This window comes from Panulirus ornatus, chromosome 35, assembly GCF_036320965.1.
Source record: "Panulirus ornatus isolate Po-2019 chromosome 35, ASM3632096v1, whole genome shotgun sequence".
NCBI classification, from domain to species: domain Eukaryota; kingdom Metazoa; phylum Arthropoda; class Malacostraca; order Decapoda; family Palinuridae; genus Panulirus; species Panulirus ornatus.
The window spans coordinates 2,369,864-2,395,846 of NC_092258.1; the positions used below are offsets into that span (position 1 = coordinate 2,369,864).

At 45.0% G+C, this 25,983-nt stretch overlaps 1 protein-coding gene across 4 annotated transcripts in view; it reads right to left on the bottom strand.

Moving 5' to 3' along the window:
• Window positions 1-25,983, bottom strand: part of LOC139760076 (cell adhesion molecule Dscam2-like) — a 217,225-nt gene that overhangs the window by 2,943 nt on the left and 188,299 nt on the right. For 2 of the 4 annotated variants that reach the window (XM_071682875.1, XM_071682874.1), the window contains exons 20-33: window positions 24,555-24,701; window positions 24,014-24,169; window positions 22,129-22,265; window positions 21,643-21,817; window positions 20,491-20,633; window positions 19,884-20,103; window positions 18,278-18,466; window positions 17,395-17,688; window positions 14,787-14,934; window positions 14,387-14,559; window positions 10,551-10,784; window positions 9,858-10,052; window positions 6,468-6,681; window positions 1,511-1,678 (exon numbers count right to left, since the gene is read on the bottom strand). In XM_071682875.1, coding sequence (XP_071538976.1) covers window positions 1,511-1,678; window positions 6,468-6,681; window positions 9,858-10,052; window positions 10,551-10,784; window positions 14,387-14,559; window positions 14,787-14,934; window positions 17,395-17,688; window positions 18,278-18,466; window positions 19,884-20,103; window positions 20,491-20,633; window positions 21,643-21,817; window positions 22,129-22,265; window positions 24,014-24,169; window positions 24,555-24,701 — 2,593 coding nt within the window. The remainder of the gene's footprint in view (window positions 1-1,510; window positions 1,679-6,467; window positions 6,682-9,857; window positions 10,053-10,550; window positions 10,785-14,386; window positions 14,560-14,786; window positions 14,935-17,394; window positions 17,689-18,277; window positions 18,467-19,883; window positions 20,104-20,490; window positions 20,634-21,642; window positions 21,818-22,128; window positions 22,266-24,013; window positions 24,170-24,554; window positions 24,702-25,983) is intronic. The other 2 variants (XM_071682877.1, XM_071682876.1) reach the window with 2 other exon arrangements.

Here is a 25,983-nt window from a genome sequence, read left to right on the forward strand (position 1 = left end):
GAAAATGTTGAGTTTCTAAATGAAGAGACGCCTTTAGCTCAGCACCTGTGAGTGACAGAGTGGCCACTACGTAGTTACCTACGGACCTGCGAGTGACAGAGAAGCCAGCTCTGAGTAAACATGATGAATGACACCTCCATCTCTTCTTCTTGCCACTGACATGAAACAACTAAATGCGCTTACTTTCTTTCGCCGCGCCACTTTACCACTGGATATACTGACTTTTCGTAGAGCAGATAATTGGTATTAGTGAGCAAGGGACACATTCGTGATGGAAGACAAAAAAAAAAAAAGGGGGGCTATGTACTTTCACTATGAAATGAGACTAAGTTCAGTGAGTCTTATGAGGACGTCTCTTTCACGAGTCTTTGTTTTGTTCCAATAATGATCCTGGCCTGTAAATCGAAGCCCAGCTGTGGCATTCTTCCAAAGTTTCCTAAGGTTCTTTATATAATTACTGATGTGTCTTGTGGTTGCTGATTTGAGAAGTATTTGCATTAGCTTTACAGTATCTAATAGACGCAATATTGGCACGAAATGAAGATTACAAATGAATTCTGGTTGGTTGTAATATGCAGTTTTAAGACTTTTTTTTTCAGGCCGCTTCCGCTAAAATTTCAGTCATTTTGTATAGTTGTGTTCACCAGTAACGTAACCATTTGGGGTTGGCGCCAGTCATCAGCCCTTGAGACCGCTATCATGAAACTCTCAGCGTCGAGAGTTAAGTTACATTACGTTAGATACGTGTGTCACATTTCATTAAAAATCTTTACATATAACCCAAGATTCTCCCTAATTTTCAAAGCTCTTCCATAACTTTGTGAGGTTAATAAGAGACGGTAGAAAGGTGGGGTGCGGTGGGGGCGGGTCGGGTGTTGGTGCAGTACTTTTGAATGTCTCGTGGCAAAAAGATCTCATTTCCAGCAATGAATCTTTACCCTGTGAAATATTTTCTTATACAAAGAATGAAAAAGATTAGAGTGGCGCGAGGAACGTAAATCATCACCTATAGTATGAACTGCCCTGATTCGTGATGCCTGAAAAGCTACATCATATCTAAAACCCAGACTACAACTGGTTGTTACGTTTATTATGTCCCTCGTTGCTTTGATTAAATCCTTACCGTCTGCTATGTTTACACTCTCCCCCATGGCTATGTTTAAATCGCCCCCGGTTCCTACGTTCAGACTTTTACCACTTGCTATGTTTAAACCCTTCCCTGCTGCTTATCTAAACCTTAGCAGTTGCTATATCTGAACCTCCTTGATTGCTACATTTAAACCATTCCTGGAAGGTATATCTAAACTCTCCCCCCCCTCCCTGTTGCTATATCTAAATCCTCTCCGTTGCTATGTTTAACTCCTTCCCACGTTGTTATATTCAAACCCTCCCTGACAGCTATATTTACACCCTTGCTGGGCGCTGTTTTTTTTAAAACCACCCTCCTTCCCTCCCTCCCTCTCCAGCGTACAGAGCCGACCCATGAAGGGATGAAGACATGGTGGCATACCTTGGCTGTTGTCCTCGACCCTTCTGTCCTCCAAGGCTCGTCTCCCGGGGGTCTCGGTCACACTCGGCCTCAGACAACTCTCGGGAATCTGAAAATCCCGTAGGTGGACGCAGGGGTCCGCCTCCCACCGCCCCCTCCACAGAGTACACACTCTCCAGGGTGTTAGACCTGAGGGCGTGGGGCATGGGTTCACAAGGGAGGGCAAACAACGTGGGCCGAAAGAAGAAGGAGGAACAGGAGGAAAAAAGGGAGGAAGGAAAGGAGGGGAAGTTCTGTGGCTGTGTACTGAAGGGGAGGCTGTGGTGGAGGCTGTGGTGGTGGTGGTGGGTCTGTGCAACGTGTTGGGGCCACGGGTATGATGCATGTACAGACAGCCAGACATCCAGACAGACAGGTTAGGGTGAGTGCATAGGGAGTGGTGGTGCCCAGACACACGCGGGTCATTGGGAGGAGGTGAGTCTCATGGGTGGTGAGTGCGATGCACGGGGTGTGTGGGGTGGTGCGACTCAGGAGGAGAGGAGATTAGGGTGACGAAAAACAGAAATGAAACATTGTGGCCATAACTAGATGGTAAAATGATCTGTAAAACAAGTACACCTTCCTCGCGTTTTTTTTTTTATGGAGGAAACTGTACGTTAAAATTGTTCAGAAAAAAGGGAAAATTTAATATTCATCAAAGTTTTTGAAAAGAGGAAAGTCTGAATTTTGGCGTTTTACTTCTTGAAATTTCTTTTAACAAAAGATTCATCATTAACAAGTGATCGATAACTTAACTACTTTACCATCTGTCATGTACTGCACGTTTAGTGTGTATATTACCACGGTCATTCCCATGTAATTCACTAAATTTTGTATTTAGAGACATGTACTGTAATATATTTTAGAATTAGTGTCTGCTATGTCCCCTTATACACAAGCTTCCAGCTGTACAAATTTGAGATAATTCTATGCAGAGGAATGTACACATCCAATTTAGCTTCAACCATAAACATTAAGCATGATGGTGACTGTGTTCTATTACCTGTACAGGAGAATATATCAAGCTCAGGTTAAGGGATGTATTAGCCTCCAATTTACAGTGCGGCTTTGGACACAAATTGCTGCTGTTAATCTATGTAGATCGTAAACACAGTAATTAGTCTTTTTTTCTCCTCAACGAATGTTTTCCCTCACACACCATAGGTATGGCGTGTAGTATTATCTGCGGTAAGCTCTGTGCTGCTTATTATATCCTCGTCTTAGAGACCAATTCTTAAAAGAATGTCTCCATAATGTTAAGCATCCAGGTTCGTGTTCCTGTAGCACTGTACTATAGCTGTCCACCATGTACCAGCGTTACCTGTGCAAATAGAGTTTCTTCTTTCTTCTCTTAGTAATCTCATAAGGACACTAACGACAACAAAATGTCGAAGTACCCAAGAATTAAAACCAAATTACCTCACGTATATCAACAGCTGTGTGGCTAACAGGTGCACTGCACATCAAGAACTAGTAAAGTGATATATATATATATATATATATATATATATATATATATATATATATATATATATATATATATATATATATATATATATATATATACATATATATATATATATATATATATATATATATATATATATATATATATATATATATAGGCCGTTATGACACATTAATAGAAATACATAAACTCTGTAGTGAAGCAGTTGATTGTTTAATCCAATTACAAAGCCGTTACGTAGTAAGCAAGAGTGGAACAATGACTTCATATGTCTGCCCCAAGGTTCATGATGCCAAGGCAGCAACTGCATTTCTTTTCTAGGGAGAAAGTTTCATTGGTATGTGTGAGGCAATCTTACCCATGTCTTAACTACCATTTGTAGTGTATTGAAGGCAACTGATGGATCTTTGTTTACCCAAGTGTTCTGTGAGGCTGCGAAAATTTGGAGGCAGACGGGCAAAAAAAGAAAAAAAAAACATACACATGCTTCAGAATGCACACATAATATCAGATCAAAAAATACATTCAATAAAGAGAAAAAAAACTCTAGCTAATGACACTGATGACATGTACACACTCGTTCGCATCCCCCACATCCCACCCTTCATGATGAGATGCCATCAGCAATATTTGCTCATCCAGGAACGTGATAAATAAAATGCAAAATGCATGAACACTATGCATGACCACGACACGCATGCACAAGACACATCAGGAGAGTTTGTACACCATACGAAGGATCATACCCATGTCAGTCTACCGTAAACCGTGAGGAAGTCTCGCGTTCTGCTGTACTTCGTCCGCCAACCATGCTCTGCACACATCAATATAGGTTTTCCTTTCCATTCATTCGAATACTGACAGCTGTACGTTTGCTACTGAAGATCTGAGCACTTTGGTAAGTATAGATTTTTCTTTTATCCTACATCTTATGCTCGTATGAACAGATTTGCCATGTTAGTGTGTGGGAAGTGTTTACTGCCAACGGGAAATGGATAACTATTATTTTGCGGTGGAAAGATGAGTTGTGGGTCAAGTGAGACGACTTGCTGAGTGTTCCATGGGTGTAAGTTACGGACACCAGTCTCCAGCGGCCTGATCGACGCACCTTTCAACAAACTTTTAAACAAAAAGGAATTCTAAGTCCTTATGGTAACCTCCTCAGACCTTATGTCAGGGGTCAGACATCAGCCACAATGCAAAGAAAGCTAATGTTTATATCTCAGTGGAGTGTGTTGCTGTGAAGCACTGCTTCGCATTCCCAGCTCGAGAATGAATATAATCAGTGTCTCACACCATCTTGAGATACTACTTCCATCCTTGCATGTTAGTATATGTCTATATGTTAATGTATGTTTGATTCTCTTCGAATTATATAAACGATCCATATATTCCTTCTTGGATCAATATAATCCCTACGTATTAAGCTGTGATTACTTAGGATTAATATCAAGTTCCTCCACAGATCGAAGTGGAGCAGGTATGATCATACTTCAGCTCGGAGGGCGTCTGGGTCATGGATACACTGTGAAGAAGAAATTTCTAAGATCGTATGGTTCCTCTGTGAAGTCGTCCTCACTGGTCATCAAAAAACGGATAAAAACGTATAAGAATTAAAAGTCCGGATCACCGATGGGTGATGGGTTAACCAGTGACTGAACTGATAGGATTCTGAATCAGAGGAATTACGCCTCTCACTACGAGAGCCCTTGATCTGCTCGAGGTGTACGTAGAGATGAATTCTACAACAAAGTAAATCCGGAAGATCCTCGATCGCTGGAAGCTTTTTTGTTGAGTTGTGGTTGTGTGTTGTGAGGTCAGACTACTGGCCTGCTGGCCGTCAGTGTATGACCTGAAATACTTCTATAGTTAAGGGAGTGTGTGGGGGAGCAGTTCCTCTGGCCCACAGGCGCAATGTTACTACAAAGGTCACCGTATGAATAATAGAACATCGAGTAGAGGGTAAAAAAAAGAAAAAAAAAATGTGTTTTCTGTGAGTCTTTCAAAAAATAAAAGTCGGACATCTTCTGTCTCGGCGTCTTTCTGTGTCATCCACACTGCATCCGTCTGTATCATCCCCACTTCGTCTGTCTGTGTCATCCACATCCATCCGCCTGTCATCCACAGTCCATCCATCTGTTTTCTTCATACCTTAGACGGGCAGATGGCCAGGATCAAGACGGGCGTGGTGTACCCGTAAGAAAATTAGACCTACAGCAACAGTTTCAAGAAACGTATTACCACCTCAGTCAACACAGGTTAAAAACTGAGGCTTTCAGGAACTTATCAGTTGCAAGAGTTAAGCAGAAGTGTGGCGGTAAGGAAGAACCACACCACAGCTACTGTGTCATATTCTAAGCACGCTATCTCACACCCTGCATTCTACCAACCCTTCATTAACCCCTCTTCAGTGTGACAGTACTCTCAGTGAATCCCCTTCAGCATGCATGACACCACTCCAGTAATCCTCATTCAACACACCCCCTCCGCCACTCCTAAAAGTCGGCTTCAACAACTCCTCCACTACACCACCACTCCAACAGGCCACCCTTCTCCAGTGCGACTGATCCAATAAGCCCCCTATAGCCCCCCACCCTCCCCTCTAGTATGACCCCCCCCCCCCACCATCCCAGTAATCGATGAAATGAACGCGTCATCCTAACACGTCGACCATCGTCGACGCCCTGACCTACCTCCGACCACACCACGTCCTCAGAGTTGCGTCCCCACGCCACACACAGCGTCCACGGGTACCACCAATCAACCTTCCCGTACGATACACAACAGTGAGGCTTCATACACGCCCTCCTCTCGTTCCCGCTCTCACACAAAACGACTTTGCGATACTCCCTCTCTCTTCACACACACACACACACACACACACACACACACACACACAGGAACAGGCAAACGTGCCAGTATAACACACTGGCATCGAACAACTTACGGCATTCGCTGAGGAATTGACTCAGTCGCATCTCACGCCGGAGGACAGTAGTGACTTGAGCCGCTCACGAGGGACTTTGTGGTCCATGACACCACGACAGTTTCTCATGACACTGAGCAGGTGTGGTGCGCCATGAAGGAATGATATGTTCTTATGCTTCAGTTTTCTGCAGCTAATGACAGATTATGCCTCTCCTGTGTGTGTGTGTGTGTGTGTGTGTGTGTGTGTGTGTGTAATACAAAGTACGTCACATAACCAAATATAAACTTATTTTTGAGTAACCATTCTCCAGTCTGGCAGCAAGTCTGGTACGTATAGCCTGGACCCTGATGGGCCTAGCAAGGGTAAGATAACATCCCACAAGGTAACCACCAACTCTGCTGTCACTCTCTGACGTGAGTTAATAATCCCACACGGTAAGTACCCAAGCTCTCCTCTCACTCTGAACGTAAGGCTACGTCCCACAAGATAGCCATCAACTCCACAGTCACTCTCAGAACGTAAGTACCAAGAATAATCTTCACCTTAGGACATGGGCATGAGCGGGTGTGAAGGCATGTTGTCTACGAGCGTGCTGGGGGTGGGCATGCTGTTGGTGGGTGGGTGGTGGGTTGGTAGGCTGCTGCTGCTGCTGCTGCTGCTGCTGCTGGAGATGGGGAGGGCGGCGGGGAGGAACGGGAGATCGCTCATCGTTGCTCTCGGTGCTCGAGTCCGGAGGGTGGAGGGTGAAGTCAGCACCTTTGGGAGTAGAGAGAAGGTATGGGTCGTACAGACGTCTTTCATGTCCACTGTCGCTGGTACAAACTACTTCAGTTCTGAAAGTAATACAAACTGATTCATACTCACAAAAGAACATAATATTTTGGCCCAAGACCGTAGCATCTTTCACGGTGCTAACTAGTTAAAACTACTCAGTGGATCATCATCGCTCATTAGTCAAAGTCTTTATCCAGCAGACTGTGTGAACGCAAGTACACTATCCCAAACATTTATTCCCCACTGGCCTTTCCGGCCTGGAGGGGTACGTAATGTCACCTAGCGCGTCTCATACCCTCTTTTGATTTCATCTCCGCTGAATCTCAGGAACTGCGTCCCTTCCCATCCGTGTATAGTACTGGTGTCTGAGCCGTTCATGCAAGACCTTCTACATACAGTGCCCCACACATACGAAAGTAAAGCCAACATTGCGTGATAAAATATAACCTAAAACTTAGACTTTATTGCTAATATATTTCTCTCCTGAAGAAAGGCAACTGCTTTCCTACGTTCAGTGATATGAACCATATACATTCAGCAACAGAGACCACAACAAATATGTAAACCCAGATCTGTGCTTCAGTCAACTGAGTTGAGTGTGGACTAACATGCACTGACCATACCTTACGTTATGGCCATAAATCAGAAGAGATGGAAGTTTCCTAGCAGAGGTGAAGGGAGGAAGTCCTCTGAAATTTAGAGTCTGTTTTACCTCCAGTCACACTAGTGCAAACGTCTGAACGTACAGGCCGGGCCCATCAGATGGACAAATACCGTGCAAGCCAGACCCATCAGATATACAAATGCTCCGCAAGCCAGGCCAATCAGATGGACAAATACTAGGTAAGCCAGACCCATCGGATGGACTAACACGTTTGGCACATGGCATTTAACTTCACTGGGGAAATTTGGTAAAAGCTCCTGGATCTTGTTTGATCGTGACACTATGGTACGCTGTGGTGGGTGTGTTGCTCGGTGAGTCAACTATGTGTGGGTTGATGAAATGTAAAGGAAAAAACAAACAAACAAACAAACAAACAAACACAAACAACTGCAAGTGAGACGAAGATTAGAACCACAGCAGGAGAGTGAAGGTGGACAAGAGGAACGCCGGGAATAACTTCTGGCAATGAACAGAGGAACACAGGGATGAAGAGACACTAAACTGACCCTACATGAGATTGAAGAAGTGAACGACGATTGCTATCAAGCGCGAAGGTCAAATCCTTTATCTGCGCTTCGAAAAGGTGGAGGGAAGAGGTGCCTCCATGACGACGGAGAATGACGATTACCTTGTGATTACCTTACTATAGGGTCCGACACCGACTGATCACTCGTCACGGAGACAAAGTGGTGGCCTAAAGTGGAGCCTGGGAGGTGGTAAGTCGTCCACACATACAATGAAACCTCCAAAAACGAGGTAGGTATTGTGTGTTAAACGAGGCAAGTATTGTGTGTTAAACGAGGCAGGTTTTGTGTGTTAAATGAGGCAGGTATTGTGTGTTAAACGAGGCAGGTATTGTGGGTTAAACGAGGCAGGTTCTATGAGTTAAACGAGGCAGGTTTTGTGTGTTAAACGAGACAGTTTTGTGTGTTAAACGAGGCAGGTTTTGTGTGTTAAATGAGACAGGTATTGTGTGTTAAACGAGGCAGGTATTGTGTGTTAAACGAGGCAGGTTCTATGTGTTAAACGAGGCAGGTTTTGTGTGTTAAACGAGGCAGGTATTGTGTGTTAAACGAGGCAGGTATCGTGTGTTAAACGAGGCAGGTTTTATGCGCCTCAATTAGAAAATCCAGCAAGTCATCAACTGGAAAACAAGTGGGAGGGAGATAAAAGCCTTTCCAGTGAGTGAAACCACCCAAGTCCCAGAGACTCATTACACTCAAGTCTGAATGAAATACATAGATAAGGAAGTGGCGCTTAATCCACACTGTAACCGATGGGCAGAACGCGGGTACAACTTCAGATGACCAGGTTTGTGAGCAGTGAGTCACGAGGAGTCCAGGTCAGTACCTGTGAGTAACTTCAGCGGGGAGGAAGTACGCAACACTACCATGAGAGAGACACAACACAACACAACAGCCAACGGAACTATCTATCATACGTATGTGATCTAGTCTGTATACGTCCAACCCTCTGCTGTACTTTGTGTGTATAACAAAAAAATTATTTCAGTTGGTCATGTTCACAGTTGTTTAATGTTTTAGCTCACATGAAAAGCTTTACCAGCACCGTGGGAAAAGAATTCTACAAGGGCTGATAGAGGCGTGGGAAGTATCGCACGAAACAATCAACAACAACAACAACAACAACAACAACAACAAGAAAAAGAGTCGTGAATCCCAACTGGAATACGTGCAGACCCGCAAGGAAATACGGGAAATAAAATTTGTTGGCCGGAGCTCAAAGTGGGGAAACTGTAATGTTTATACTACCACAGACAAGAACTAAAAACTAACCCAAGGTTCAGTGAACCGTCGGGGAACCAAGCTGACCCAAAACGAACTGGAAGTTTCAGGATTGAACAAATATCTCAGTTTCACAGAACCCACGAAAACGCACATTTCAAAGACGACCAGACGTAGCGCACAGGAAGACGGTCCTCATTCATCGGTGACTGTGGTGAGTCTCGTGTTGAACACAACCTTTACACATTACACTACACTGATTAATGATGCCATGAGGCAAAAATGGTCCTTTTCCCATCGAGTCACTTGCCATAGGAAAAGTTCGGGGGGGAGGGACTGGAAGCCTGACAATATAACACTGATATTCAACGAAGGTAATAATAATACTTTCTTACGTAGGAAGCATCGTCCTGTTAGCCTGACATTCGTAGTTGATATGATTATGGAAACTAACATATAGCAGTATATTGCGCCTCCCGCCTCCCTCCATGATGGAATCACTTACAAACAACATACAGGAAGTAGATACAACCTTACTAACTTACCCTTACGGTTATCTCATTCCTAATTACTTCAGGAGTTCATGATCTAAAGTGAGCCATCTGCTCATAGTTAATGTACATCACACATATTACATTAATCTTGTTTGAAGCGACTTAACCCCCCCCTCCCACCCCCCGGGTATGATAGATAAGCCAGGTCTCTGAGCTGATCCCCAAGGGTCAGGTCAGAGGCGAGTTCATCCTCACCTCTCCTTAACCGCACCGGGACCTTGTAAGTGTCCCTGACTCCGTGTGCAGGGGTGGCGCCGGGGCTCCCGCTGGTGTCCTGCTCGCTGTCTGAGCCGTGTCCCTCCTCCCCTGCCTGATTACGCCTGCAGATCCGACCACGTCCGCCCACCGACGAGATGGGCAGCGTCTGCTGGCTGGAGATGCACGCGATCTCTGCAACAGACGGGAAAGGAGACGATTGCGCACGTCAGTGATCCGTTGTGTGAAAATGAATGACAACAACAACAAGGAAAAAAAAATTATACACGAACTACATAATCTTCAGTGGATGTCAGGCAGCAACAACCAGTAACACTGATCATGCACGTCAAAGCCATTCCTTCGCCCGAGACATTTCACGGGTCTACGTGTGAAATAAAGGCGTTTGTCATTTGGCCATTCCGGCAGATTCACTACGAGCAGCTGGGGGGGTTATGATCATCAGTGGCCACTTAATGTCAACACTAATCGTAATACATAAAAGCTGGAACGGTGGATTCCACAGGGCTGGTGAGAGAGGCAAGAGAGCAGAGGAGAGCTATGGGTGACTGAGCGGGCGGGCGGGTGGGTGTGGGTGGGGTGAGGTGTGGGAGGGGGGCAGAGAGCTGATATGGGCCACAGGAATGAACTGGGGAGCATTGGGGCGTGGGTGAGGGTGGGTGGGGAGCTTACCAGCAGAGGGTCCAGTTCCGCCCACCCCACCACCAACAGCAGCAGCAGCAGCATTCTCGCGCCTCTTCCCGCCCATGAAGGAGGAGGATCTGGACGGCTGTGGCTGGCCCTCGTAACAGTCTTGGTGGCCGAACGTCTGAAACTGTAGCGTGTAGTCGAGGGCGTCGCCTCCCCCAGCGTTACCAGGTGGCAGGCTGAAGGTGGCGTAAGGGCAGATCTCGTATGGCTCCTCCACTGCCAGGGAGAAAACCCTCCATCAGGGAGACAAGGGTGCAAAAGGATGGTAGATCAGGGAGGACACATCAGGGTGGGAGTGATCAAGTACTTGAGAAAGCAGTGGAAAGAAGGTGAGTTCCATTTAATGTTTAGCAGAGTGTGTCAGAGGCATGGCCAAGTGTTGGTAGTAAACATTCCATAAAGATACGAGAAACACAACGTGTTTAGATTAAACATCACTCATACAAAAGACAAAATATGAAGAGGAAGTATAAACAACGAGACTACACATAAGAAAAAGGCTACAGCAGCCTTGGAAGTGGCACGAGGAATGGTTATGAGTGAACACAAGACTAGACGAGACAGAAAGCAGCTCAGAACACGACCACAGACTGCATTAGGAACAGCACATAAAGCCAACTAGGTTAGACACAAGCTAGTAAAAAAAATATATTTTAGAGTAAATGAAAGAATAATAAAACCACAAAAACATAATAGACACATAAAACTAGTTGATAAACAATTAATTGATTATAAAAATGAACTAGAAACTTACAATATATTGCTATTCATTTTCACCAAATGTAATTCTTCTCATACTGTAATCATTTACCCATGATAACACTGATGCACTGTTATCTTTAACACTCATAACGGATTATATTAGTCAAGATCGTTGTTTCAGTTCCTCTCTAATATAATCTTTTACTCTAAAGCTAAGTTTCCTTGCAGCTCCTCTCCTCTGAACGAGTCATCTGTTATATCTATTGATCATATCACTCGCCAGTTAGTACCCTTTTCACTTGCCTCAGAGTGGGTACCACTTTAGGACAGTGGCCGATTCTTACCTTGACCATTGTACTCAGAACATCATCTTGTAGTTCAGTATGATCAATTTTCCTCATATTTTTCCTGCGAACAATGTGTCGTTCTCTCTATTGTTCAATTCAGCATCTTTATCTTTTAGTATGCTATGGTTTTGTACGAGGAGTTGGCCTCTTGTCCTCCATGGACTATTATAGTCTTATAAACCTTATCTTTCAAGAAACTTCTATCATATGAAGGTACATGTGGACTTTTGATTATTTTCTCCTGGCGGTCTGTGTGTGTGTGTGTGTGTGTGTGTGTGTTTGAGAAAGCAGTGGAAAGAAGGTGAGTTCCATTTAATGTTTAGCAGAGTGTGTCAGAGGCATGGCCAAGTGTTGGTAGTAAAACATTCCATAAAGATACGAGAAACACAACGTGTTTAGATTAAACATCACTCATACAAAAGACAAAATATGAAGAGGAAGTATAAACAACGAGACTACACATAAGAAAAAGGCTACAGCAGCCTTGGAAGTGGCACGAGGAATGGTTATGAGTGAACACAAGACTAGACGAGACAGAAAGCAGCTCAGAACACGACCACAGACTGCATTAGGAACAGCACATAAAGCCAACTAGGTTAGACACAAGCTAGTAAAAAAAATATATTTTAGAGTAAATGAAAGAATAATAAAACCACAAAAACATAATAGACACATAAAACTAGTTGATAAACAATTAATTGATTATAAAAATGAACTAGAAACTTACAATATATTGCTATTCATTTTCACCAAATGTAATTCTTCTCATACTGTAATCATTTACCCATGATAACACTGATGCACTGTTATCTTTAACACTCATAACGGATTATATTAGTCAAGATCGTTGTTTCAGTTCCTCTCTAATATAATCTTTTACTCTAAAGCTAAGTTTCCTTGCAGCTCCTCTCCTCTGAACGAGTCATCTGTTATATCTATTGATCATATCACTCGCCAGTTAGTACCCTTTTCACTTGCCTCAGAGTGGGTACCACTTTAGGACAGTGGCCGATTCTTACCTTGACCATTGTACTCAGAACATCATCTTGTAGTTCAGTATGATCAATTTTCCTCATATTTTTCCTGCGAACAATGTGTCGTTCTCTCTATTGTTCAATTCAGCATCTTTATCTTTTAGTATGCTATGGTTTTGTACGAGGAGTTGGCCTCTTGTCCTCCATGGACTATTATAGTCTTATAAACCTTATCTTTCAAGAAACTTCTATCATATGAAGGTACATGTGGACTTTTGATTATTTTCTCCTGGCGGTCTGTGTGTGTGTGTGTGTGTCTGTGTGTGTGTGTAGTCCTCCTGCTCGTGGCCTCTCTCGTTAACTCGTCAGCGACTCCTCCGCCTGGTCAGGATAACTGCCTCCCATGAAAGAACCTCTCTCTTTGATGTGTGTGTGTGTGTCCTGGTCTCACTCAGTGTTGGGGTCAACCCCTCCCTCATTGGCTGGCAAGCTCTCGACTTCGGCTTGAGGGTTTGAGGAGGAGGAGGGGGGGAGGCTGAGGCTTAAGATGGGGCTGGAGATGTGGGATGGGGACTGGTATTGCGACACTGCGGGGGTGCCCTGTGAGTCCCCGATCTCCAGTCACCCAAGCGGGAACGTTGCCGCTGATTTTGATTAGATTTAATAAGGCTTTTGATTAGGTTTTTGGCCTCGGTTGAAGGGGCACAGAAGTCCTTCAAAGTGCCTCGCCTCCTCACGTTTTGCACGTCAGTATCATCAGAGACACTGGTTATTCCCTCGGTGCCTCACATCTTATTATGCTTTACGAAGATATCTGAACCAGGCAATGATCCTCTTCTCAGCAACAGCAGTTCAGGATGATAATTCTGTTCACAATGCCTACATCTTGTTCCTTATCTCAAGACAGATAATGTTCAAAACCTAATAATATGTTTTCCTCTCTACAGTCATTTCACTTATTCTTCCAACACACACTACATCACCTGTCTCGCCTCTCATGACTCCAGCTTACGCTCATGTGTTTGAAGTTTTCTCCCTATCAAATCTTACTCGAACGCATCACATGCATGATTCAGTTTCCCTGGGACGCATCACATACCCATGATATTCATCCAATACTTCCCTAGATACACTTGTTATTTACATAAGCCAGGCTCCTCACAGCTGCTGTATCGCCCTAACAACCTGATCTCTTGTAGTGCGTTGCTGTTCCGAGTGTCTGGCTTCACATCTCCGCCAGGATGTTGAGCGTTGGCAGTTACTGAAGTACGCCATACATGAATGAAAATACCGACCTCAGGATGTACGCTTCAAAACCCCAGTTTCAACAGAGTAGCGGAAGCTGGTGTTTCTACACCAGTCCTGGCGGTAATTTCTACGCTACATGATGGCGAGGAATAAGCCTTCCTTCCTTTGTTATGTCCATGTTCAGGGACGGTGTACACGAGAGTAAGTATGGCCTTGACTCGAGGAACCAAGCATAGCAAGTGACTTCCTTCAGTGTCATTCACTATGTGATACACATACAGTCAAGTTCACACATAACCACACACATACACAAGTTGTACATATCATACATGTAGAGCACACACACACACACACACACACACACACACACACACACACACACACACACAAACTTAAAACCACACACAGTTTTCTTTCAGCAGCATTAAGCCTTTAATTGAAGTGAGACGACGTATCTCTCTGGTTTGTAAGACCACTTGAGACTCAACAAAGAAAGGCTCAGTGCCGCTGAGGTGGTAGACAAGAGACTATGGTGGTGTTGGCTAACCGGTGTAGGCTTCCTCGTGTTTAGCTCGGGCGGCGGGCGACAGCTGCTCTTGACTGTCGTTCCGATGGTTCTGTAGCTCGGCGAGTGAGCGGCCGTAGGTGGGCGCCCCGCTGCCTCCCCTCTGGCCCTCACCAGCGGCGGCCGCAGCGTCGCCCTTCATGAACCGGGCGCGGCTGCGCGGGAAACCGCAGAGAGAAGAAAAGGAATAGTAGTAGTAGTACTAGTAGTAGTAGTAGTGGTAGTAGTAGTAGTAGTAGTATCAGCAGCAGTAGTAGTAGTAGTAGTAGAGGTTACTTAATTTCATATAGTCATATACAGTTGGTACTCACACCTACCATCATACACCTGAAACCCGTGATGACTCACTACCGTAGCTGAAGACGAGGTTGGGACGACTTACCCTCTCGAGATGAGGAGACCAACGCAGAGCAGGAGGGCGAGGGTGCAGGCCACACCCGACACCACCGGCGCTAGCACGTGTGGGTCCAGGTACAGGGGGGATCCCGTCGCCTCCACAACCTCCACCACCGACTCCGGCGCCAGGGTGGCTGCAGAGGTGAGTAAATGATCGTATTAGCTCCTCTAGGACGACTGGACGACCCTTGAACACGACGGTACGACCCCTAAACACGACGGTACGACCCATGAACACGACGGTACGACCCTTGGGCACGAATGACTCCTTGACTTCTACAATGCAATCGTTTGGTATAGTGGTCTGGCCTTGGACCTGACCGACCCTTTACGGTCAGGTCTAAAGGACAGACCATAATTACCACAATGGGTTGTAACATCGTGCTTAAGGACCGTACTACCATGCTCAAAGATCGAGACAACATCCCCATGTTGTTAACTTCAACGTCATAACATTCATCCTTCTATCATATCATATAAATAATGTACATAACCTTTAATGTGACTCTGATCGTTTTACCGCCATGCGTAATCAAATATGAAACACCTACAAAACAATGGTGGAAAAAATCACCCAACATTTCTGCCTATTGCAGTGGCTGTCATTTTCCCTTGAAAAGTGGATGGCTTTGCCTAATATGCCCCTGGATCCATTATTCAAGGATCATGTCAAAGGTCACCACCACCAGCACACCAAATGGACATACCATCCAGTTCAGTCCTCCACGGTGTTAAGATCCATATCAGGATGTGTGGACAGACGCAACAGGTGAACCTCATGTCTCCCTTGTGGAGAGATTATATATCAAGCACGTATAATAAAGCAAGGCTCTCATGTTTACTGAGGTATATAGATATTCAAGAGCAAGACTGTGGGGAAAACGTTTGTCTCAGTGTACTTCAGATGTCTACACACACACACACACACACACACACACACACACACACGTTGAATCAACCATCTCTTCCGTTAACTGTATTGTGAAGAATTACCTAAGAAAAGAAAATCTTTGACATTTACCCGTAGTGTCTAGGGGGATGCTTTGCTTTGCACCACGACCTTCAGGGAACACCCATGACGGAGACGACCGTCTCTCTGGCACAGACAAACCCCTTCACCTCCTCCATACCTTTGACGTGGCCATTACCCGCACTGCCGCTGACACGAAAACTCCCGACGATGATGAGAGTGAAGAGGAATTTCTGACTAATGTGAGACGCAGGATCATTGAGCTGAGATTCCTGGTCTTATGAGGCAGGTGGGCGCCCGTTATGTCTCGACAAGGGACTTGTTTAGCTATCTAATCAGCAGGTTCAGTGCTTCCCCGGGGTGACTCTTCTCTGCTGGGGTCACGTATGTGAATTTCGTGGATTGTCGGGGATGTCTGAGGCTCAGGTATATTCCTGAGCTTGTCAGAGTAACTACTGAAGTCCGTTAACAAACGTGTCATTTCTTACTGTATTTCATGAAGGATTTCATATTGGAAAATACATCTTGGCTCTTCCGTTGCAGTGAGGGCAGACTCAAAACTCAGACCGGATAAAAAATGCACAGCTTCAGGTGAGGGAAACCTGCCCACTACAGGGGAGTATCCAGACGTTATGTTCTTAAGGAAAAGGGGTGGGAGGCTACTCCAGACCGGTGGTCAAAGGGTCATTCTATGGCAAATGAAAAAAAAAAGTACTTTTGTGTGTTGCCATGTAAGGTGGTATATGTATCACGAAGGAGGTTAGGTGTTGATGGTTGCTGGCGAACAGAGGCTCCATTAAATACACCGCTTCTGTATTTCATATCTTAACCTTAGGACTCTGATGAACTCTTAACATGTTTACCAACATAGATACTGTACCTGAGACTGGACCATAAGCCGAGAGTAATTATAATAATCGGAGCCAATAGAAGTTCTTATCACTAGTGTAAATTACACCGTCATCTTAAAGATAACCTGTGGGAAAGTAAACTATTTTCGACACTGACGACAGTGAATGACCTGATGACCCTGAGGTAGAAAAAAATCTGAACGGGAACTGATTGTGACACTAGTGTGTGTGTGTGTAGTTATTAGCCCAAGATAACTGTGATCACTGGGATGGAGAGAGGACACTGGCCGAGGTTAGCGAGGCCTCCAGGTGCGGTCGTTGAGCTGGAGAAGGGTTGTTGGCTCAGTAAAGAGGAGGAGGAGGGTGGGAGGTGGTGTAAATCCTTCCCAAGCCGCCTGAGTGGAAGTTTTCAATTGACTTTGAGGATTTCTGCCCCGTTGCTCGCGGTGAGGGGGACCTGAAGCTGTCTAGGGTGTGACCAGACACTAGCAAGGGAAAACACACACACACACACACACACACACACACACACACACACACACACACAAGGTAACATGGAAGTGCGATCTACTGGTGTAAGGAAGGGTAACGTGTTACCAGGTATACCTTGTAATGAGAGAGGTACCATGGAATGAGAGGGGTGCCTTGTGGTACCAGACGTAAATTGGAATGCGAGAGATACCTTGTGTTACCAGGTATACCTTGAAATATACTAGAAGGTCAGGTCTCTATATGTCAGGCTTCCCCGTGCATGATCTACGACACTGACGTACCTCCAGTGAGCGAGGCCGTCGCGACATCGTAAGTGGCTGTGGCGGATCCCGCGGCGTTGTGCGCCGTGATACGTAGCTGGTACCAGGTGAGGGGTGCCAGCTCCGGCAGCGTGACGGAATCCGTGTCTCCAGCCAGGTGGGAGGCCACGGGCGTGAAGGTGGCGTCCGAGTGAGGCCGGTACTCCACAGCCCACCAGGTGATCGGGCAGCCACCAGACGGCCAGGTGTACAGGTGAAGGGTTACCGACGACGAGTTCACACTCACGAGGTCCTGGTGGCGAGGCTGGCGGGGAGCTGTGGTAGAGGTGAGGGAGGGGAGACCAGAGGAGAACCTATGATGTCTTAAGGTGGAGCAAGAGTAGCGTTTCCCTCCCTCTCTCTTAAGCACCTGAGGCAGTCACCCATCACACACTCTCAATCAAAAACCTTTATCATGCTCTCTAATAAGGTCATTGACCAGAGAATATAATCAAAATCCTTTCATCATACAAAACACTTATATTTTCTTACGACTAAAGTGGAACAGTTGGTAAACATTTTGTATTTAATCTGTTGTACGTAAGTGTAATTCCTCCTAACTCTTATCTTCTATACATTAGATAAAAATCACTATCAACAGCATGTAAAATTGCCTCTGGGAAGAATGCCTCTCTGTCTTGTTAAACTTACACTTACTTGACGTGATTAAAAGACAGTTAATATTCTTAGACAAGGTGGCTGAATTACATATGTAAATTTCAAAAACCATTAAAATCCAGCGGTTACAGAGTTACAGCTTAGCCTTCAGAAATTCGGTAACCACCAGGGACTAGTGTGGGGAATGGGATATAAACTGAATTTCGAGATAGTGATGGACGCAACTGGCATGGTGAGGGTAACGTACCAGATCCTCGGGTCCTGGTGTTGACGGTGTGTGAGGGCTGACCACGGCCCACCAGGCTGATGGCCAGGACCTGCACGTGGTAGGTGGAGCCACACCGCAGCTGCTGCAGGCTGGCGCTGGTCTCCCCAGGTTCCACCGTCTCCTCCACCCACGCCTGCTGTCCCTCCAGCCGGTACCGGATCACGTATCCTACAGGAGGGGAGCGGCAGCGTGTTGGTGACAAGGTTACAACAATCTATATTGCAAATGACGACACAGAAACTGACGTTTTTATGGTAACTACCGACGTGGCATCGGCAAAACATGCCCTAATCAGAGGCCACCTCGGGTGAAAAGAATTAATGAGAGGAAAAGAAAGTGGAACTGAATCAAGTCTCCACAGGTGTTTGTTGACCTGAAAATGTTAGAAAGTTAACATGAGGAGGGAGAGACGAAAGTAGGAGGAGAATTCCACGACTTAACTGTTCGAGGAAAGAAGGAAGCATCATAACGGTCAATCCTCGAGTTACTGGCGTCCATAAAGAAATTGGGAAGCAGCAGTGAGACGCGTGCCTTGCATCAATTACATACAGCCAGCCACAATACATCATTATCATGTAGTAATAAATTTTCCAAAACTGAGGACCCCCAACCCCAGCCCTGCAGGAGAGCGCAAAGTGACAATGCCGCCCCCACACCCTGGAGGGTTGACCTGCGACGTTTGGATACACGGAGAAAATCTTCCGCTGTGTGGATGGACGACGAGCAACATCCAGGTAAGGTTCGTCCCCTGCCGTCCCGACACCTGGTACCCGACGGAACAAACTGGACTCCTGCGGTGAGTGGCACGGTACTTTAGCCCTTAAGGTGGTAAATCGAAGGAATTTCTCTTATGAAAATAAGAGCTGAAAACGGCCCTGGAGGGGTGCTCAGCAGGGGCTTGTGATCATCCACTCCAGGGAGCAGGTGCCTCTCCCGAAGCCATATGAGGACGTCTTTGGCCACGTACCGTCCTACACTCCAGCTGAGGGTCCTACACTTGCTGTCTCCCTCCACACTTTCATCAACACCACACTCATCCCGGCTGTGTATCAGTCCTCGTTACTTCCGCCTCTCTCTCTCTCTCTCTCTCTCTCTCTCTCTCTCTCTCTCTCTCTCTCTCTCTCTCTCTCTCTCTCTCTCTCTCAGTTTGTACTTTCCCTTTTCTAAATGTATACATGTGATTAACCAACCCTCCCTCTTTCCAAACACACTTGGCTCTCCCTACAGGCATGTGGCAACTGTCTTTCCCCCTCGCAACTCCCTGAACCAACACGCGAGGTTCTCCAGCAAATGTTCCCAGATTTGTCAATGCATTGTCGTCACTTGAAAGCAGGGAGAGGGTCAGTTCGACCCTCGTAACTACACGTTTGGGGAAGGTTCTGCAGGCAATACCTTCCTGCTAATACCTTAATTGCTTTACACAGGTTGACGAAACTGTTATATGATTTGAGTAAATAATAATAACATGTTTGAATATGGCAGGATCTTTGATAATAGTCAACGTGACCTAATGAGTGAGACGTTAAGGTGAAAGGTAAATATAGTGTAACAAATGTGGTGGGGGTGGGGGTGGTTCTGTGTTTACCTGTGATGGGTTTGCCTCCGTCCCCGGTGGAGTCCCAGGAGAGGTGGATGGCCGTCTCGGTGGCGTACTGGATCCGCAGTGTGGGTGGGGGAGGAGTCTGCACGACCCGCACCACCCACGTGGACTCGTCCCGCCCCTTCGGGTTGTGGGCGTGGCACGTGTAGTTCCCAGCGATGTCTGGCCCCACCACAGACGCGTGCAGGGAGTGGTCGGGAAGCGTCTGTTACGAGTAAATAGAAAGAAGGTTTCTTGGTCACAATACATCTAACAATAAGGATTATAAACATATTTTCCGTTCATGTTTACAGCAGTCGTGTTGGTTAGTTCAACAATCGTGATACAGAACGAGTCTCATTTCGAAGTTTGGTATATCTGGTTAGAGTCATAAATTTCTTTTTCATAAAATACTCGAAATGCATAGAGAACCAAAGGGAAATAAAAGCTGAATATGGAATTTATTGCTATTACTACTACGACTACTATTACTATCAAGATACTTTCCCAAGCAGGGACAGAGGAAGAAACTAAGCTAACCCCCCAGGACCCTCACTCACCTATAGCCTGATAGTCAATGAGATGACCAGACATACAGACAGGTGGTACCTACCTGTGCCTGTGGTATGTTGTCCCGGCCGAGGTGTGTCCAGGTGACCGCTGGTGCAGGGGTGCCCACCACAGCACAGGGCAGGGTCAGGGAACCTCCGGCCTGCACCTCCACAGACTGCCCGAATGATCTAATCCTCGCTGGAACTAGACAGACACAACACCGACATGTAAACCATCACATCCTACTCCACACACAGACATGTAAACCATCACGTCCTCCTCCACACATCTGTGTTCTTCTTAGTTTACATACAACACAAGCTTATATATTGTGTTTAGCGAGGATCTGAGAATGAACCAAACCTCTCCTTATCATTAGAGGCAATATTTTCCAGTCATTACTCTTTTAGATTCAACATAATCTTCCATCAAGAATGATAATACGTAAAGTCAGGACTCAACCACCACAGGAAAATCACCTCACACAGACCTGTACAGATCTGATCCAACCTCAGGAAAAAACTTTTTTTTTGGACTTATGTCATTAACTATGCAAATTTCCCAAACTTCGAATCATTTAAGCTTAAAAAAAATTAAAGTATGATATCTGGTGCAAGAAGCAAAGTTTGGCTTTCATTTTAAGTCACAAAGCATGATTATAATTTTTCAATGCCTTTACCGTGCTGATTAAATCTTCCTCCACCATGGGTGACCTTCTGGTTGATGGTAAAAATATAAAGCTATGTATTACGTCATAAGTTCACGTAAGCGCTTCAACCAGATCACCTTATATATATTTCATAGCATGAAAATCTATGTATTGTAAGCCTGATCATTTACTCATTAGTGAATGACCAACACTTGACTGTGGAAAATGATCACTGAATATGACTGTGTTAGGTGACTGGCATAACTGTGTTAGGTGACTGGCATGACTGCGTTACGTGACTGGCATGACTGTGTTAGGTGAGTGTCTGCTGAGCTGCCACTGCTGGTTGAGGAAGTCTGTCTGAAGGATGTTTCATGGATTACTATACACTCGGTCACTCCGATGTTTACTCTGTGGCTTCCAAGAAGCTGCCATCAAGTGCTCTTGGATACTTTCCAGCACGTAAATACTGTCTATTCAGCAGGGGTCCCCATGAACTATCCACCTGCCAGAGGTCCCCAAGTGCTGGTACTATTCTCCTGCCGGAGGTCCTCCACCACCTACCTGCAGCAGAGGGGCTCTCAGACACCACCCTGGATGCGGTGCCCTCGCCCACACGGGTGGAGGCGGTGACCCAGAACTCGTAGCGGGCGTGACTGTCCAGACCGCCCACCTCCCTGCTCAGCTCCACCCACGGCACCGCCCCAGCCTCGCCCGCCACAACCATGCTCCTCGTAGCCTTAAAAAAAAACAAAAGAAGGGGAGTAATAATTATGTGTCATAAATGTTTCCAAGTTTGGAGAATCTATGAAGAAGAATATTGTTATATCTAACAGCACATCAGGATACTATGAAGTGTCATCATACCATTTCTGTTCGTTTCCGTGAGGCACTGAAACTGATAAGCAAACCCCAATCTATCAGATATGGCTCACCCTGACGTGGATCCTGAGACCTTCCACGTAATTTCTATTATCACTAGAAAAGAAATCAAACGAGTAAATATTTCAAAATGATTCATACACTCATTAATATGGAAAACGTGCTTACTTGATGGGCGTTGAGGGGACGATAGTACAGTGTGTAGTGTGTGAGGATGCCATTAGGATACGTGGGCATCAACCATGAGACCATGACTGCATCTCGGCTAGAGGGAAGGGCCCTTATGGCCACAGGAGCTCCGGGAACTGTGGGCGACACACAGACACACAGACTGTCAGAAGCTGATACATGCTGGAAAGTTAGTAAATACAGTGACAAGTTTTGATCAGTCAAGTAAGTAAGTGTGCGAAAAAGAAGGGAGGAGGGTGAGTGGTTGTTGGGGAAAGTGGATCTATGTTAAGGTTACACAGAGTCACGTTTCAACACCAGAATTATTTCAACTGAATTGAAAACAGTCTGGAGAGGGCTGTCGGACGATACAGAATTAAAGGTATCACCTGGTAGCAGGGAGTTTAACTTAACACTCATTATAAATCCAACTTGAGTAGAGTAAATAAAACTAAATAAAACTTCTTATCATAAAATCTTTTGAGTGAGTTTCCGGAATAATGGAAACTATGATCTAGGAGCAAGTGGTCACCAAGCAATTTTCCTCTGAGCTAAGAAACGCTTAAAGAACTTGACTGCAGCAATTTGCTATTTTTGCTTTTGTTTTTCTATCAAAATTATTTTGCTCTACACATTCGTCTCTTTGTTTTGACTCACTGCACCAGGCCAATTTCCTTCACCCATCAGCACAGAGAGATTTGTTTCATCTATAAAACTAATTTTATTCAGTCTATTCCATACTATTTTTTCTAACCATTTAACTAAACTTTATTCAACCAAGCAACCAAAAATGTTATGTTAACGCAACATCTCAGACTTTATTGCTTAACTCGTTATCATAAATATTTCTCTTTAACTCATTACCTCAATTTGTTTATCTGAACTAACTTACTGACTTCTGTAACTCTTCAACCTAAACTAGTTTGTTTACCTCGCTATAAGTAGTTTCATATTCCTTTGCCCCAAACAATACCTTTAACTAATTTCCATGAATTATAACACTTAACCTCTCTGACCTCAGAAATAACTTGTATTTTTCGTTTATTTCACAACCGAATCTGTGAACCCATCGCCTCGAAACTCTTATTCAATACATTGTTCGGAACTGTGTTGTTGTTGAGCCCACAATCACCAGGCTACGGTTTCCATCTGACCCCACGAATCCCCCGGATGGTCACCGGAGTCTCACTGTTTCAGATTACTTACAAACCTTCCGATAATGACAGTCTCCCAACTGTTCACGCGACCGCTAGTCTGAGCCAATGTTATTTCCCCTGGTCCAATACCACCTCCCTCCAAGCTTTCTCTTACAACCCATACTTCGCCACATTCCCGATCTAATTCCTACCATTACCTCCCTTGAAACCAATACCTCCTGCTATTTGCCCTGTGATTAACTGTTCTCAAATGTTCCTGGCAAAAGTTACTGTGATAAGAAACAATTGTTCTTATCACTCTCCTCCCAGGGACTTGTATTAGGTCATCCCTACATTACAACATTAAAAAATATGTAATATAGGATAAGTTCTTGGTAAAGGATGAAAATAAATGTGATGGTAAAACTAGACAGTGTAGGGTGATGGGGGTTACAGTGGTACATGAGCGGTACCATTTATTATGCGACGGTGCGACCGCTGAGGACGACGGTACAACCGCTGAGGACGACGGTACGACGCTCTGGTAAGACGGAGTGTCGTACGACTTGAGTCCGTATGGGTCAGGTCTAAGATCAGGCCGTCGCGTTAACCATGGGTCGTTCGATCGTGCCCAAGGGTCGTACTGTCGTGCTCAAGGGGGGGGTTAACTCGTCGCACTCAATAGGTTATCAATCCGTCCTCCACTAGAGAGGACGGATTAAGTCGTCCCCCTCAAGGAGCAGACTTACCGTCTTGGAGGGTGGAACAATGTACAGGGCTGGAGACGACACCGTCCCCAGCAGCAGTGAACGCCAGGATCCTGACGCTGTAGTTGGTGAAGCGACCCAGACCCTGCAAGTTGGTCTCCAAGTTGGTGGTGCGTTTGATCTCCACAGCGTTCGATCCTGGGGAGTTTACGTGTGAGAGATGGTAGTTTACAAGTTAGAGATGGTGGTTTACAGGGTAGAGATAGCAATTTAGACGTAAGTGAAAAAAGCACAATCTAAAACTGCCTCTCTCTCTCTCATATATATATATATATATATATATATATATATATAACTTCAGTACCCCTTTCTTGGGGCTCGTGCTACGCTACAACATGAAGCAGGGAAATGACGGTCTACTTTGATTATTGATTAAATCCCAACTAAGACGAGAAAACAATAAAACAGATGAACTGCTATAATTCCCATCTATTTCTTGTAAAACATGTAAAATTGGTAGAATATTATTGGGCCTGGGGCAGTAAAAGCAACGTAACTCTCCCTCAAGCAATCGCTCACACACCTTCAATATTGGAGGTCCTCTTGTAGAAGACCTTGTACCCCTGAACGGGGCCATTGGAGAGATTTAGGGGCAGAGGGTGCCAGCGGACCCTCAGGGCCTGGGATGAGAGCGGATCACACTTGACACTCTCCGGGGGCGCCGACGGCACTGGCAGGACACAAAGGATCTCACATTAGGGACAATAAAACCACGTACCTCACAAATCCTGATCACGAACCTACGTATTCCACAGTGGAGGATTGTAAGACGATAAGAGGATGAAGAATATGATTAATAAAATAGATCTTTATAACTAATACAAGATTACTCGCAGGGAAAGAGTGATTAACTTAGCGAGGTAACACAAGAGTTAAGGGAATTGAGATTATGAGCGTGTTGGGAGGACTTGGCTTAAGCGATTAAACAAGACTACGATTATGAGAATATTAATCAGATTAACGGCGTCGGGTCGTTAAGAGGGCTGTGGTTACGGGGCTCAGAGAAAATCAGAGGATCTGAAAAAAAAAAAGTGTTGATAGGAATAATAACTTGTAGAAGGTCGGGACCCCAAGAGCTGTGGTCAGGCTCAAGATAACACAAGACAACACGGTTGTCCGGAGGGTTGAGAGATGACATTGATGACAACATCAAGGCGAGGAGGGGACTAATGAGACGATTATCATAAGATAATGAGAGACGGGAGGGGTTGGGGGGGGAGGGCTGAAGTAAACATCAGTACGAGAGAACGAAACAAAAACATCAGGAGGGAGATACCGGATGTAAAGAGAAAATACATCAACAGATGATATCATCTGGAGAGTAAAAGAGAAAAAACAAACAGCTCTTGAGGAAGATTAAAATCATGAGGTTAAAACGTTCCATTAACATTTTGTTCTAAGGATTTTCAGGGCAAGGTTGTGAGAGAGAATTAAGATACAGGGGTTTCAAGCTGATGTAAAAACGGGGGAAAAAAAGTGACTGTACAAGGATTACGTCTAAGTGCATTCGGATTATATTTCATTGGAAAAAGGTAAAGATTTGAGGAAGATCAGACTTATTCGAAATAAAAAGACTGGAGCTCAAATAGAACAGATCATACTGAAAACGAAAGAATATTAACAACCAAGAGACATAATAACACAAATATGATATAACATGATTCTGAAAATTATATTCTCTGATAACTGGCCCTGCTATGTCATGCTGGCTGGACTAAGGCAGAAGTATGAGAGATATATATATATTCATCTTCACTCAGCCTCAACCTGAGGTTGAAGACTGAGGTGGTTAATGGCAATCAACCTCAGGCTGCTACATCCACCAGCCGAAAAATCTTTAACATCTTCAAGATAATTCTAAGATCTAACACACACACACTCATTTGTGTACGTGGCCCATGAGATGTTCTTGTGTATGTACGTCCGTAAATACAATAGTTTCACATCACTTG